Raw genomic sequence first — 12,407 nt, 5'->3', positions numbered from 1 at the left:
TGTTCTCGGGACACGAAGCACGCGTGTTTTCACGTAGCTCAGAATTCTCCGTCCGCTTTCCGCCTTCCTCCCGTGTTGACACGGGGACGCCACGTCTCATCCTCCCGGAGCTTCCCAGGCTTCTAGGTGCTGTCAGAGTGGAGCTCACACGCGTGGGTCTGAGGCACCGTGGGGAGCTGGTGCGACCCTGCTGTGAGAGGGCGCCGCGGTGACGCGCCAGCCCGGGCCCAGCCAGCAACAGTGGAACGAGCGCACCCGCTCGCGTCACGTGCTCCCACATCAGGAGGTGGGCACCCGGGAACGGCCCCTCTGACCTTCCAGATGGGAACTTGGAAAACAGGAGAAAGGGAACACGGACACGCGTGTGAGCAGCTCATTGCTATTTGAAAGGCAGAGACAGGTGGCCATCTTGCACGGCCTGGTTCCCTCCCCCACATCCAGCACCAGGCTGGGCCAGGCTGAAGCAGGGGGAGGAACCCAAGTAACAGAGCCGTCACCTGCTGCGCCGCACCCCAGGGTGCATGCCGGCAGGATGCCGGCTTAGAAGCAGAGAGTGGTTCTGGATCCTGGCACCCCGACTGCAGGCCGTGGGGTGAGCCACGGCTGCCGCCCCTCCCTCGTGTTTTCCAGGAAACACTTAAGTGCCTGCTGGAGTCTGAGCTGGACCCTGCGCACACCGGCCACCCGGCCAGCTCCACTCCCAGGAAACACCCGCGCCTCACAGCTGCCCTCGGTCTCCAAGCGCTCAAGGGAGTTGAACTTACAAAGGAAGACCTAGGAGTAGGGTACTGGCCTAGGTGAGAAAGGCGCCCACAACAAAGAGGGGTGTCCCTCCCCAGGTGTCCCCCCCCCCACCCCCGCACAGCAAACCAGCCTGGAAGTTCCTTGTTGGGAAGCCAGAGCCACCTGCTGTGGTCAAGTACCCAGACACGCGCAGTCAGGATTTCAAAGACGGGTCTGCACATCGAGTCCGTTCTGAGCGGTGCCTTTATTCACCTCGCGTGGTGAGAATGCCCGCCACTGTGGGTGCAGGCCACCCCGCAGCAAGGCTGTTTCTTTCAGAAGCAGCTTCTTGCAGGAGTCTGTGCTCACAGTGGTACAAGAATGGTACAATGGCACACACACTCCGAAGGACACACGGCTAAGAGTTTACGTCATGTGAAAACGTACATGTGGGAAGCCGGCCATGTGGACAGGCATGCAGCGGGAGAGGAGGTGACGGGAGCCCCTCCGAGGATCCGTCCTGGGCCAGACGCGGTGACGCTGCCGCTCCAACGACATGCGCCGGCACACGAGGCAAAGGCAGACGGTGGACCCCACGCAGGTGGCAGGAAGCACTGGCTTGGAAGATGCTGAACTTGACAGAAACACTGCAGCCGCACGTTCCCTTCCGCTGGTCTTTCCTTGACGCGGACACGCACAGAGAATCCTGATGGTGGTCTGGCGCCACTGAACTACTCTTCTCGTTACACATTTAACAACAGCAAAACACAAACCATAGATCACGTACAGCTTTAAGCCAAAAAGTAGGGAGGGGGCACATCTGAATTTGAATGTTTTTCGTTTCACGAATCTGTGGTCTCTAGCACTGTCCCAAAAAAATGACCAAAGCAAGCCTGAGTTTGGATTCTTTGAAAAATTCAGAGCAGAAGCAACATCACTTTTTCTCGGGGCCTTCTGAGAAACCAGACCAAAACAAAACCCTCCCGGGGCCCGCCGAGCAGCGTCTGCAGCTCCAGACGGCAGCAAGAGCCGCGCCCCCGCGGAAGCCGGGGCTGCGGTGCACACCTGTCGGGGACCAGAGCCGCCGTCGCGCACGTCTTGACCCCGCTTGGCGCCCGCTGTCACGGCCAGTGTGGCTCTGGGGTTGTGCTTACAGCCACGCCCGTGGGGTCCCCGGGGAGACAGCTCTGCCGGGCAGAGCCCCTTCCAACAGCGAGGACAGCAGGGTCGCGGCCTGGGCGAGGACTGCCCGCCCGACTGCGCTGGGACGCGGGACGGAAGAGCACTGAAAGACGTGGCGGCCTATTTTACTGGCGACTCAGAATGCAAAGTATTTTATTTTTAAACTCCTGAAATTTGAAAACAAAACAGCCTAGGTTAAACCATAGTTTTCCAATGCTGAATGCACTCCCTGGGAGCTGTTTTTCTGCTTGAAAGACAAAGACGACTTCCTACACCTGCCCAGGCGGAACACTAGCTGAATGGACTGATTGGGTGGACGTCGGTCGCGCCTGCGGCATCCCCTCCCTCGGGAGGACTAGACGCCGCGTGGCGGCCTCGCCCCGAACGTCTCCTGGGAGGCGTACACCATGTACAGGAAGCCGTCGCCGTCCTTCTCGCTCTCGTACACCTCGGAGATGGGCGTGGAGACGCTCACCATGCTGTGCCCGTTCACCAGCAGGAAGAAGGCCTGGTTGGCGTTGAGCTGCAGGCGCCTCCTGCGGAGTGACATCACAGTGAGGGGGCAGAGCAGGAGGGGGGGCTGGCAGCCTCACAGCATCGGGGCTTCTCCAGGATCATGTTCATGATCGACACTAGTTAAACGGGGTCGGCTCGAGTCCCGGCTGCCCCACTTCCGGTCCAGCTCTCTGCTGTGGCCTGGGAAGGCAGGAGAAGACGGCCCAAGTGCTTGGGCCCCTGCACCCGCATGGGAGACCCAGAGGAAGCTCCAGGCTCCTGGCTTTGGATTGGCCCAGCCCCGGCCACTGCGGCCATCTGGGGAGTGAAGCAGAAGATGGGAGACTGACTCCTTCCCTCCCTCCCTCTGTAACTCTGCCTTCCAAATAAATAAATTAAAAAAAAAAAAAAAAAAGATTAGTTAGAATCATTCCTGAGGCTGGTTTAAGCTGGTCTGTACGGCTGTTTGTTAAGGGTCTCATGTGAGGAAAACAGCTCCAAACGGTGCAAACCGTCCTGAGACCTGAGCCGCCGCAGCCGCGCCTGCGCCCGCTCACTGGCCGCGCTGCTCTAAAGGAAACGCCTACCCCAGCTGCCGAGACCAAACAGTCGGCAGGGGCCTGGGACCCCGCGGCGGGAAGGAACATGGCAAGCCTTGGTCAGCCGCGAGAGACGGGCGCGCCCGAGAGGAGGCGGACAGCAAGCCTTGGTCAGCCGCGAGAGACGGGCGCGCCCGAGAGGAGGCGGACAGCAAGCCTTGGTCAGCCGCGAGAGACGGGCGCGCCCGAGAGGAGGCGGACAGCAAGCCTTGGTCAGCCGCGAGAGACGGGCGCGCCCGAGAGGGGGCGGACACAGGTGTGTACCTGATGATTTTGATGAGCTCGCTCATGTTCACGTGGTCGGGTACAAGGAACTTGGTTTTATCCAGGACAGGAAGCTGCTTCTCACCCTTGTATCGTTCTATTATCACCTACGGAAGAAGCCAGAGGAGTAAAGCGCTCCGCAGCGGAGAGGCGGCGGCCCCGACCGTCCCGGCTCGCGGGAAGCTGCATCCTCACGGCTCTGCTGTGCATCCGCGCCCACCAGCTGTCGGCTCTCACAGAACCGCGCGCGAGCACAGCGCTGCACCGGAGATGCGCCCTGGGGGGAGCTACTTGGCCGTGTGTCTCTGTGCTGCTGGAATCTGAAACCCAGAAAAACATGCTCCCCCGTGAGAAGACCACGGCTTAGAGAAGCAGACGGGGACCCGCTCAGAACGCGCAGTCCTCCCGCCCCGCCTGTCCGTGAGCTCAGGGACCCGCTCAGAACACACAGTCCTCCCGCCCCGCCTGTCCGTGAGCCCGGGGACCAGCTCAGAACACACAGTCCTCCCGCCCCGTCTGTCCGTGAGCTCGGGGACCAGCTCAGAACACACAGTCCTCCACCACCGTCTGTCCGTGAGCTCGGGGACCAGCTCAGAACGCAGTCCTCCCCGTCTGTCCGTGAGCCCGGGGACCAGCTCAGAACGCAGTCCTCCGGCCCCGTCTGTCCGTGAGCCCGGGGACCAGCTCAGGACGCAGTCCTCCCCGTCTGTCCATGAGCCCGGGGACCAGCTCAGGACGCAGTCCTCCCGCCCCGTCTGTCCGTGAGCCCGGGGACCCGCTCAGGACGCAGTCCTCCCGCCCCGTCTGTCCGTGAGCCCGGGGACCAGCTCAGGACGCAGTCCTCCACGTCTGTCCATGAGCCCGGGGACCCGCTCAGGACGCAGTCCTCCCGCCCCGTCTGTCTGTGAGCCCGGGGACCAGCTCAGGACGCAGTCCTCCGCCCCGTCTGTCCGTGCGCTCAGAGCAGAGCCCCTTTACCAGAGCTGCTCTTCAGCTCAGCTGGAGCCAGGAGAAGTGAGACACTCAGTGGGCGGCACTGCAGCGAATGGGCTGAAGCCAGCGCCCGCATCCCACGTGGCGCCGGCTCCAGTCCCGGCTGCTGCTCTTCCGATCCAGCTCCCTGCTAATCCTGGGCAACCAGTGGGGAATGGTCCAAGTGCTTGGGCCCCTGCACCCACATGGAAGACCCAGAGGAAGCCCCGGCTCCAGCCTGGCCCAGCCCCGGCTGTCGAGGCCCCGTGGGGAGTGAACCAGCGGATGGAGACTGACTCACACCGTCACTCGGCCTTTCAAATCACCGAATCTTTAAAAAAGGAAAAGTGTACTGCCCAAAGGCTGTCGGAGGAAACCCTAGTGGGTGTAACGTGAGTGGAAAACGCTTTGCCCGTAAGGCAAACTCGAACAAGTGCCTGCAAAATCTCATCGAAAAAACACACTGGGAGAGGGTGATGAGTGTGGGGAAGGCTCCGTGGAGTCCGCCGTGGCATGGCCCGCGGCACCCGGCCGGCCTCGTGCTCCTCCGCTCTGTGCCGCCCTGGACTGTGGGACAGCTCTGCCGCCACAGGGGGTCACCGGCACCCGGTCGCTAACTCAGCCGTGCAGAGGCGGTGCCGACTGTCGGCTCCAGCACCACCGTCTCCCGAGACGCGGCGAGTGTGTGCGTCCATGAAATCGTGAGGCTCGGTGAGCTCGGCTCCGGCACCAGGGACCGTTTCTCTTCCCGACAGAAAGCGCTGGGTGGACACGCGAGAGCAAGCAGACGTCCGGAGGACGACTTCCAGGGCCTTGGCTTTAGACAGACATCCCCAGTGTCCCTCTAATGGGTGTTATCAGCGAGTCCCTTGATTCCACACGGAACAAGAACATTCCCACATCACGAATTAAATCCACTAACTCCTTGCCATACTACGGAGAAACCTGTCTCCGTGCTCGGCCCCGTGGGATCTGAGCAGAGGGCGCGGCCGCGCGTGTGCGCCGTCTGCAGGGCCCCTGAGCTGTCGAGGCGGCTGCTGCTGCAGGGAGACCGAGGGCAGGACAGGCTGCGCTCGGCGTCCCTGGGGACACACTGGGCGTGCTCAGAGCTGCCATCCACGAGGCCTGGCGAACATCAGAGGTCACAACTCCTGGGTCCTTGGCCCAGGAGGGCGCCGAGGAGGTCAGAGACCCAGACGGAAAAACCCAAGACCTCAGAACCCTTCGGTGAAGGGCACACATGACCCTGGGCGGCAACTTTCTGCTCACGTCCGCCGCTCTGGTCCCCGGGGGCACGCTTCCCAGCGGGCCCGGCGACTGCTTCTTGTCCAGTCCTCCCCCCCCCCCCAGCGCCTGGCTGACGCCTCCCTTCTGAGTTTCCATCTGCTTTCCTTTACGTGGGACAGGATGCGCGGCTCCACCTGGAACGTGTCCTGCGGGACGTTCCACTCGGGCGGCAGGAGAGGAGGGAAGCGCGCCCGGGAGCCTCTGCGTGAGGGCCCTGGCGGCTGCTCATGGAGGAAGCGCCGGGGACCCCAGGTGCTGAGAACCCGAGAGCACTGCGGAAAGGTGGCTGGCGCCGCGGCGGGAGTCTGGGGGACAGGTCCCGGCGGGCTGCCGGTGGCCAGCAGAGGTCCAGGAGGCACTCAGAGCCGGGCACGGCTCCACAACGGCCCTGCCTCGGAGAGGCCCGCGGCGGCTCACCTGGTGGCCAGGCCCCCCCAGAGTGAGGATTCAGTGTGGCAGACAAGCCGGCGTGTCTTCCGCAGGGGTGCCCACCTCTCTCCTGTGTGCACCCGGGAGCCCTCACTTCCACCCTGGGCAAGAACTGCGGGTCAAGCCAAACACGGACGCTGCAGAGCGGGGGCAGGTGTTCCGGGCAGCCTGCGGGGCTGGCGAGAGGCGGGCTCAGTCTGTACGAGGCGGCTGCCACCTGCTCAGAATTCTGCGAATCCCGGCTGCAGCACACGAGGGGGGTGCCCCTCCCCTTTCAGAGGAGGGCCCAACTCCTTTCCGAGTGTTAGCAGCCGGCGCACCATCACTTGGCAAACCTCGACCCAGGTCTGGAGCCGAGGCTGTCTAGGAACCAGGGCGGGATGGTCTGTAACCACTCCTACCCCTCATGCCTCAGCAAGCCCGTTTCAGATCAGGCACCACGCACGCAGCACAGCAGAGGCCGACGCCTGGGCCCGGCACTCCCGTCCTCACTCCCGCCAGGACCGCTCCACGGCACCGCAGCCGGGAAGGGCAGCCCTGCTCGTTACCGACTTGGCCTGTGTGGCTGCTTCTCTCCGCAGTAAAACACCAACAGCCCCGTGCCCCGTCCCTTTAAGTGGTGCATGCGGCTTGTTCAGCCAGCAGACCGAGCGCGGGAGCCACCTACCGGGATCTTGGTGGGGTGCTGCTCCCGGATGAGCCGGACGTCCTCCACTCGCTGCTCTGCAGGGAAGGACACGTGAGCGTGAGGGCAGGAGGCGCGCGCTCCCAGACTGCACGGTGACCGCGGCATCCTTCTCTAGGATTTCTTTTTAAAGATTTCTTTATTGGAAAGGTAGAGTTAGAGAAAGAACATCTTTTCCCAGAAAAATGTTTTAGAAGATTATTTATTTGAATGGCAAAGTTAGAAATAGGGAGGGAGAGGGAGAGAGAGGGAGGGAGGGGGGGGAGGGAGAGGAAGGGAGAAGGGGGGAGAGAGAGAGGGAGGGGGAGAGGGGGAGGGGGAGGAGGGGGAGAGGGAGAGAGGGAGAGAGGGAGAGAGGGGTGAGGGGGAGGAGGGGGAGAGGGAGAGAGGGGTGAGGGGGAGAGGGGGAGAGGGAGAGAGGGAGAGAGGGAGAGAGGGAGGTCCCCCACCCACTGATCCGCTCCTGAAATGGCTGCAAATGCTGGCACTGCGCCAGTCCGCAGCCAGGAGCCACTTCCGATTCAGCTTCCTGCTAAAGCACCTCGGAAGGCGGCGAGATCCGGCCCAGTACTCGGGCACCTGCCCCCACCCACAGGCCAGGAGGGAGCCTGTGGCTCCTGGCTTTGGCCTGGCCCAGCCCTGGCTGTTGCGCCCGTCTGGGGAGTGAGGCAGCAGGGGCCGATCTCCTTCTCCTCTCTCCCACTCTTCCTGTCCTTCTGCCTTCCAAATAAATAAATCTTACGGGGAAAAACGCTGTAGCATCTAGACGTAGCTTCTGACCTGTCTGCCTTTTTTAATGTCTAGAGGAAACTGCAACCCTGTTTATTTACTCTAACTAACTCTAGCGTACCTGGACATTTGGGCAGAGGGGAAAGAGACTTTTCACTCAAGGAAATAGGTTTATTTTGGTAAGTGGAGAAGGGAAAAATCAAAAGGCTCTAATGTAAGGTTTCGAAGTAAAGAACAACAGCGTTAAAGATATCTTTAGCCCTACCTATTCATCCTCAAAATACACCCAAAAGAAAAAGACAAAACAGTTATCAAAGGTGGAGAAGCCGGGCCGACGCTGCGGCGTAGTGGGCTGAGCCTCTGCCTGCAGGGCCGGCTTCCCACATGGGTGCCGGTTCCGAGTGCCGGCTGCTCCACTTCCGATCCAGCTCCCTGCTGTGGCCTGGGAAAGCAGTAGAGGATGACCCTAGTCCTTGGGCCCCTGCAGCCATTTGGGAAGTGAACCAGTGGACAGATGACCTTTCTGTTTCTCCATCTCTGTAAATCTTTCTCAAATAAATAATAAAAATTTCAAAAAGAAAAAGGCAGAGAAACTGAGGTGCAGAGCAGACAAGTGTGTCCCTTGAGGCGGAGAGAGAGTGGCACAGCACGGGTCCCGAGGACGGCTGGCACCTGCTCAGCCAGAGGGCCCAGTGCTCGGCCTGCACAGGAGCAGCCCAGGGCACCGCGGGAGAGAATTCAAGGTGCTGTGCTGGGCGGGCAGGCACCCCTGGCGATGCCGGCACTGCTTGCCGGAGTGCCCGTTCCAGTCCCAGCCTCTCTGCTCCCGGAGCCAGCTTCCTGCTCACGAGTCCGGGAAGCAGTGGACGACGGCCGAGAGCTCGCGGTCCTGCCACCCACGTGGGAGACCGGGGCCGGCAGCCTGGCTGCTGTGGCCATCTGGGGAATGAACCAGTGGATGGAAGATCCCTCACTCCACCTTTCACATACATCCATGCACACACACGTGTACACATTTTTTAGTTCCATGAACTTTCGGAAGCCTTACTATGGCATGCTAATGTGTCACTTTCTAAAACAAGTAACTGGTGTGTGTGCTTTCCCAGCAAGCAGCTCACTCTGGGGCTAAGCAGACACGGGACACACGGATGCGAGCTCAGGGGAGCACCTGCCCCCTCCCCGCTGCTCGTCCACCTCCAGACTGCCCTGCCGCTCAGGGCCCAGGCTCACCCACGGCCAATGAAGCTGCTGGACAAAGGTCCCTGCCCTCGGCCTCCAAGAACCTTGAGACGCCTCAGACAGAGAACTGGAGGGCAGGAAGGGCTTGCCGTCCAGCGGGTGAGATGCAGCGGAGACCCCGCTGTGCCGCGTCTGGGGGTCCTGAGCTCCCGGCTCTGGGCCTGGGCAGGCCCTGATGTGGGGAATGAATGAGCACACGAACCTTGCTTTTGCTCTCAAAAAAACAATTTAAAAAGCTGGTCTACGGCGTGTTACTTAGCGGCGTATCACTCGCAGTCGCTTCGTGATAGCCTAGGACAGCTAAAGGGAAGCTGATTAAACACTGTCCAGGATCACTCCACTTGGGCCAGTGCTGAGCCGCCGCCACCTGTGAGCGGTCACTGTGATCTCCATGCCATCGACGCCTGGCACCGTCCAAGTTCCGGTGCCAGGTGTCGCCCCAAGTCTCACTCTCCAGCCTGTGTCACAGCACTTGGCGCTGTTTGAGTGAACTTGCAGGAGCCGGCACTGCAGTGTAGTGGGCTGAGCCTCCGCCTGCAGGGCCGGCATCCCATACGGGCACTGGTTCCTGTCCCGGCTGTTCCTCTCCCGATCCAGCTCTCTGCTGTGGCCTGGGAAAGCAGTCTTCGGGCCCCTGCACCCACATGGGAGATCTGGAAGAAGCTCCTGGCTTGGACTGGCTCAGCTCCAGCTGTTGCGGCCAACTGGGGAGTGAACCAGCGGGTGGAGGACCTCTCTCTCTGTCCCCCCTTCTCTGTAACTCTACCTCTCAAATGATTAAGTCTTTAAAAAAAAAAAAAAAAAAAAAAGAGTAAACTTCCCAGAACACACACAGGAGGCCTGGGACAGCCTGTTCACCATCCTCAGTTACGTTTCAGTGTAACGCGGGCACTGGAGCAGGGAGTGGACCAGACTGCAGCACCGGGGAGCTTCAGGCTCGGGGGCAGCCTCTGCCGCTAGGCGGGCGGGGGCCTCACCCCTGCGCCCCCCGGCTTCCCCCAGCAACAGGAGGAGCTGTTTGGAGTCAGCCCTAAAATCCATCCCACTCTCCGAATCCGGCAATCCCGAGCCACACTCAGCTTGACCTGACGCCCAACTCAGGGCCTGGGGAGAGGGAGCGCAGGCCCCTGGGCTGCTCCTCCACGTGGGCTCCGACTCTCTCCAAGTCACCCAAGGCGAGGGCACGGACAGCCACGCCGCTGCACACTGACACGGCTCTGCAAGGGGGCTCTTTTTTTTTTTTAGTTGGCAGGTAGAGTTATAGACAGAGAAAGGTCTTCCTTCCGTTGGTTCACCCCTCAAATGGCCGCTATGGCTGGCGCTGCGCTGATCCGAAGCCAGGAGCCAGGTACTTATCTGGTCTCCCATGGGGTGCAGGGCCCAAGCACTTGGGCCATCCTCCACTGCACTCCCGGGCCACAGCAGAGAGCTGGCCTGGAAGAGGGGCAACTGGGACAGAACCAGCGCCCACATGGAATGTCGGCGCCGCAGGCGCAAGATTAACCAGGTGAGCCACGCGCCGGCCCCTGCAAGGGGACTCTTACAGAGACCCTGGGGCAGCGAGCAGTGAGTTAGGGGAAACCTGGAAATGCTGCGTAAGACACTGGAGGGGGAGATAGGGCAGACGAGCTGGCCCACGGCCAGGGCCACTCAGGGTCCAGGGCAGTTCCCGTTCCAACGTGCTGACCTCACTTTTCCTACCGTGACACAGTCTTCGCAGGCATTTTTCCAGAAGGCTCTAAAAACACTATAAGCAACCAGAAGACAAGGCAGTGTCCCAGAGGACCAGAGGCGTGCCTCCCCCACAACGACCCCAGTTAACTCCCAAATGCCAGACAGAACGCAGGCTTCCAGCAGAGCCAGGCCGCTCGGAGTTCGCTAAGTCACTGATGAGGAAATCTCTAACCAAAAAAGGCCCCCCAGGTCTGGCTAGCCCGCCCAGGAGGCTCCTGGCAAAGATGTCTGGCATCCCCGGCTGGTTCTTCCACACGACACCATCAAGTACCTGTCAATAACGAAATCTGCAAAACCCACACCCAAAGGAAGGCACGCGGGGGCCCCCCACGCACCTGTAACCTGCGGGGCCGGAGCGCTCCCCAGCCCGCCGGCGGCCACCGCACAGCTGTCCGCCTCGCCCTCGTGCGGGGCAGATCCCGCGACGGAAGCAACCCAGCGCCGGCCCGCTGGCTTAGGGTGGGCTGCGACTCGGGAGACGGCGCCCGCAGCCGCCCGGGTCCACGCAGGCTCAGGCCCGCCGCCCCGCAGCGCGCGCGGGAGTCGGCTGCCCGCGGCCCGCCCGCGTCTGCCGGTACCCCGAGCCCTCACGGTGCGGCCCTCGTCGGCCCCGGCCTTCCTCCCACCCCCGGCCCCCGCGGCCCCCAGCCCTCCACGGCCGTCCCCAGCAAGGTCCCAGCCCTCCGCGGCCCCGGCCTTCCTCCCACCCCCGGACCCGCGGCCCCGCCGTACCCAGCCCGGCCCCGGCCCCGCGGCCCCCGCCGCACCCAGCCCAGCCCGGCCCCGCGACCCCCGCCGTACCCAGCCCGGCCCCGGCCCCGCGTCCCCCGCCGTACCCAGCCCGGCCCCGGCCCCGCGTCCCCCGCCGTACCCAGCCTGGTCCCGGCCCCACGACCCCGCCGTACCCAGCCTGGTCCCGGCCCCGCGGCCCCCGCCGTACCCAGCCTGGTCCCGGCCCCACGACCCCGCCGTACCCAGCCTGGTCCCGGCCCCACGACCCCGCCGTACCCAGCCTGGTCCCGGCCCCACGACCCCGCCGTACCCAGCCTGGTCCCGGCCCCGCGGCCCCCGCCGTACCCAGCCTGGTCCCGGCCCCGCGACCCCGCCGTACCCAGCCCAGCCCGGCCCCGCGTCCCCCGCCGTACCCAGCCCGCTCCCGGCCCCGCGACCCCGGCCCTACCCAGCCCGGCCCCGGCCCCGCGGCCCCGGCCCCCGCCGCACCCAGCCCGGCCCCGCGGCCCAGCCCCGTCCGCGCGCCGCCGGACACCCACCGAAGGTGCGGCGCTGCTTGAAGGTCTTCTCCGACGGCATGGCGGGGCGGCGGGGCGGCGGCGGGGCAGGCGGAGGGTCCCGGCGGCTCCGGCTCCGGCGACAGCGACTTCCCTTGTGTCTGAGCCCGCAGCCGGGTCAGGTGACCGCAGCGCGTCAGCGGGGGGCGGAGCCCGAGCCGGCCGAGGCCTCCGCCATGGCGGGCGTGGCGGAACCGGGCCGCGCCTGCGCGTGCGCGTGCGTGGAGGGCGGCGCGGTGCGCGGTCGCAGCCCTCGGGACGGGCGGCGGCGGGGCGTGCGGTTCCGCCCGGTCTCTGCGGACCGGGAGGTGCCGCCCGCGGCCTCCGGGAGGGACCGGACGGCCCGGGCCCCGGGGACCCGACCGCTGCTTCGGGGCCACAGCGCGCCCCTGCCTCCCGGGCCTCGTGGCGCGGGGCCGCGTCCGCGTCCGCGTCAGGGCCGCACCGCGCGCGGCCGGTCAGCCGCGTGCCCCGCTGGCCCCGCGCACGCGTTCCCGCCGGGTGTCCCCTCTGAGGAGGCCGCGGCGCGCGTTTGGAACCTTCTGGAAGCGCTCCCTGGCCCCAGGCTTCCATCTGACCTTTCTTAGGTGACAGGGTGACTGGCGTAGGCTCACGGGCGAAGCTGAGCGGCAGGAAGGGGGAATGGCGGCCGCAGGCGGCTCGCCCCCGGCCCCGACCCCCACCCCCACCAGGCGGCCGTGCTTCCCGCTCCCTGGACCTGGGAGCCGCACACAGCCTGGCCTCACCCCGGGAAGAGGCGTCGGGGCCCCCGGAGCCGTC

At 64.1% G+C, this 12,407-nt stretch overlaps 1 protein-coding gene across 2 annotated transcripts; it reads right to left on the bottom strand.

Moving 5' to 3' along the window:
• Positions 1 to 969: 969 nt before the first annotated feature.
• MAP1LC3B (microtubule associated protein 1 light chain 3 beta) lies at positions 970 to 11,726 on the bottom strand. 2 transcript variants are annotated; one of them, XM_051840312.3, is made up of 4 exons: positions 11,610 to 11,726; positions 6,619 to 6,674; positions 3,264 to 3,370; positions 970 to 2,441 (listed from the first exon to the last, which is right to left on the bottom strand). In XM_051840312.3, exons 1-4 carry the CDS (start codon positions 11,647 to 11,649, stop codon positions 2,261 to 2,263), a joined length of 384 nt encoding a protein of 127 aa, XP_051696272.2. In that variant the 5' UTR covers positions 11,650 to 11,726; the 3' UTR covers positions 970 to 2,260. The 2 variants fall into 2 exon arrangements, with proteins under 2 accessions (XP_051696272.2, XP_069917987.2); XM_070061886.2 differs by having other exon boundaries at positions 2,029 to 2,441; positions 6,619 to 6,773.
• Positions 11,727 to 12,407: the final 681 nt, after the last annotated feature.

Source organism: Oryctolagus cuniculus, chromosome 18 (genome assembly GCF_051225735.1).
Source record: "Oryctolagus cuniculus isolate XC-2025 breed Fujian yellow rabbit chromosome 18, ASM5122573v1, whole genome shotgun sequence".
NCBI lineage: Eukaryota > Metazoa > Chordata > Mammalia > Lagomorpha > Leporidae > Oryctolagus > Oryctolagus cuniculus.
This window is presented reverse-complemented; position numbering and strand designations above follow the sequence as displayed.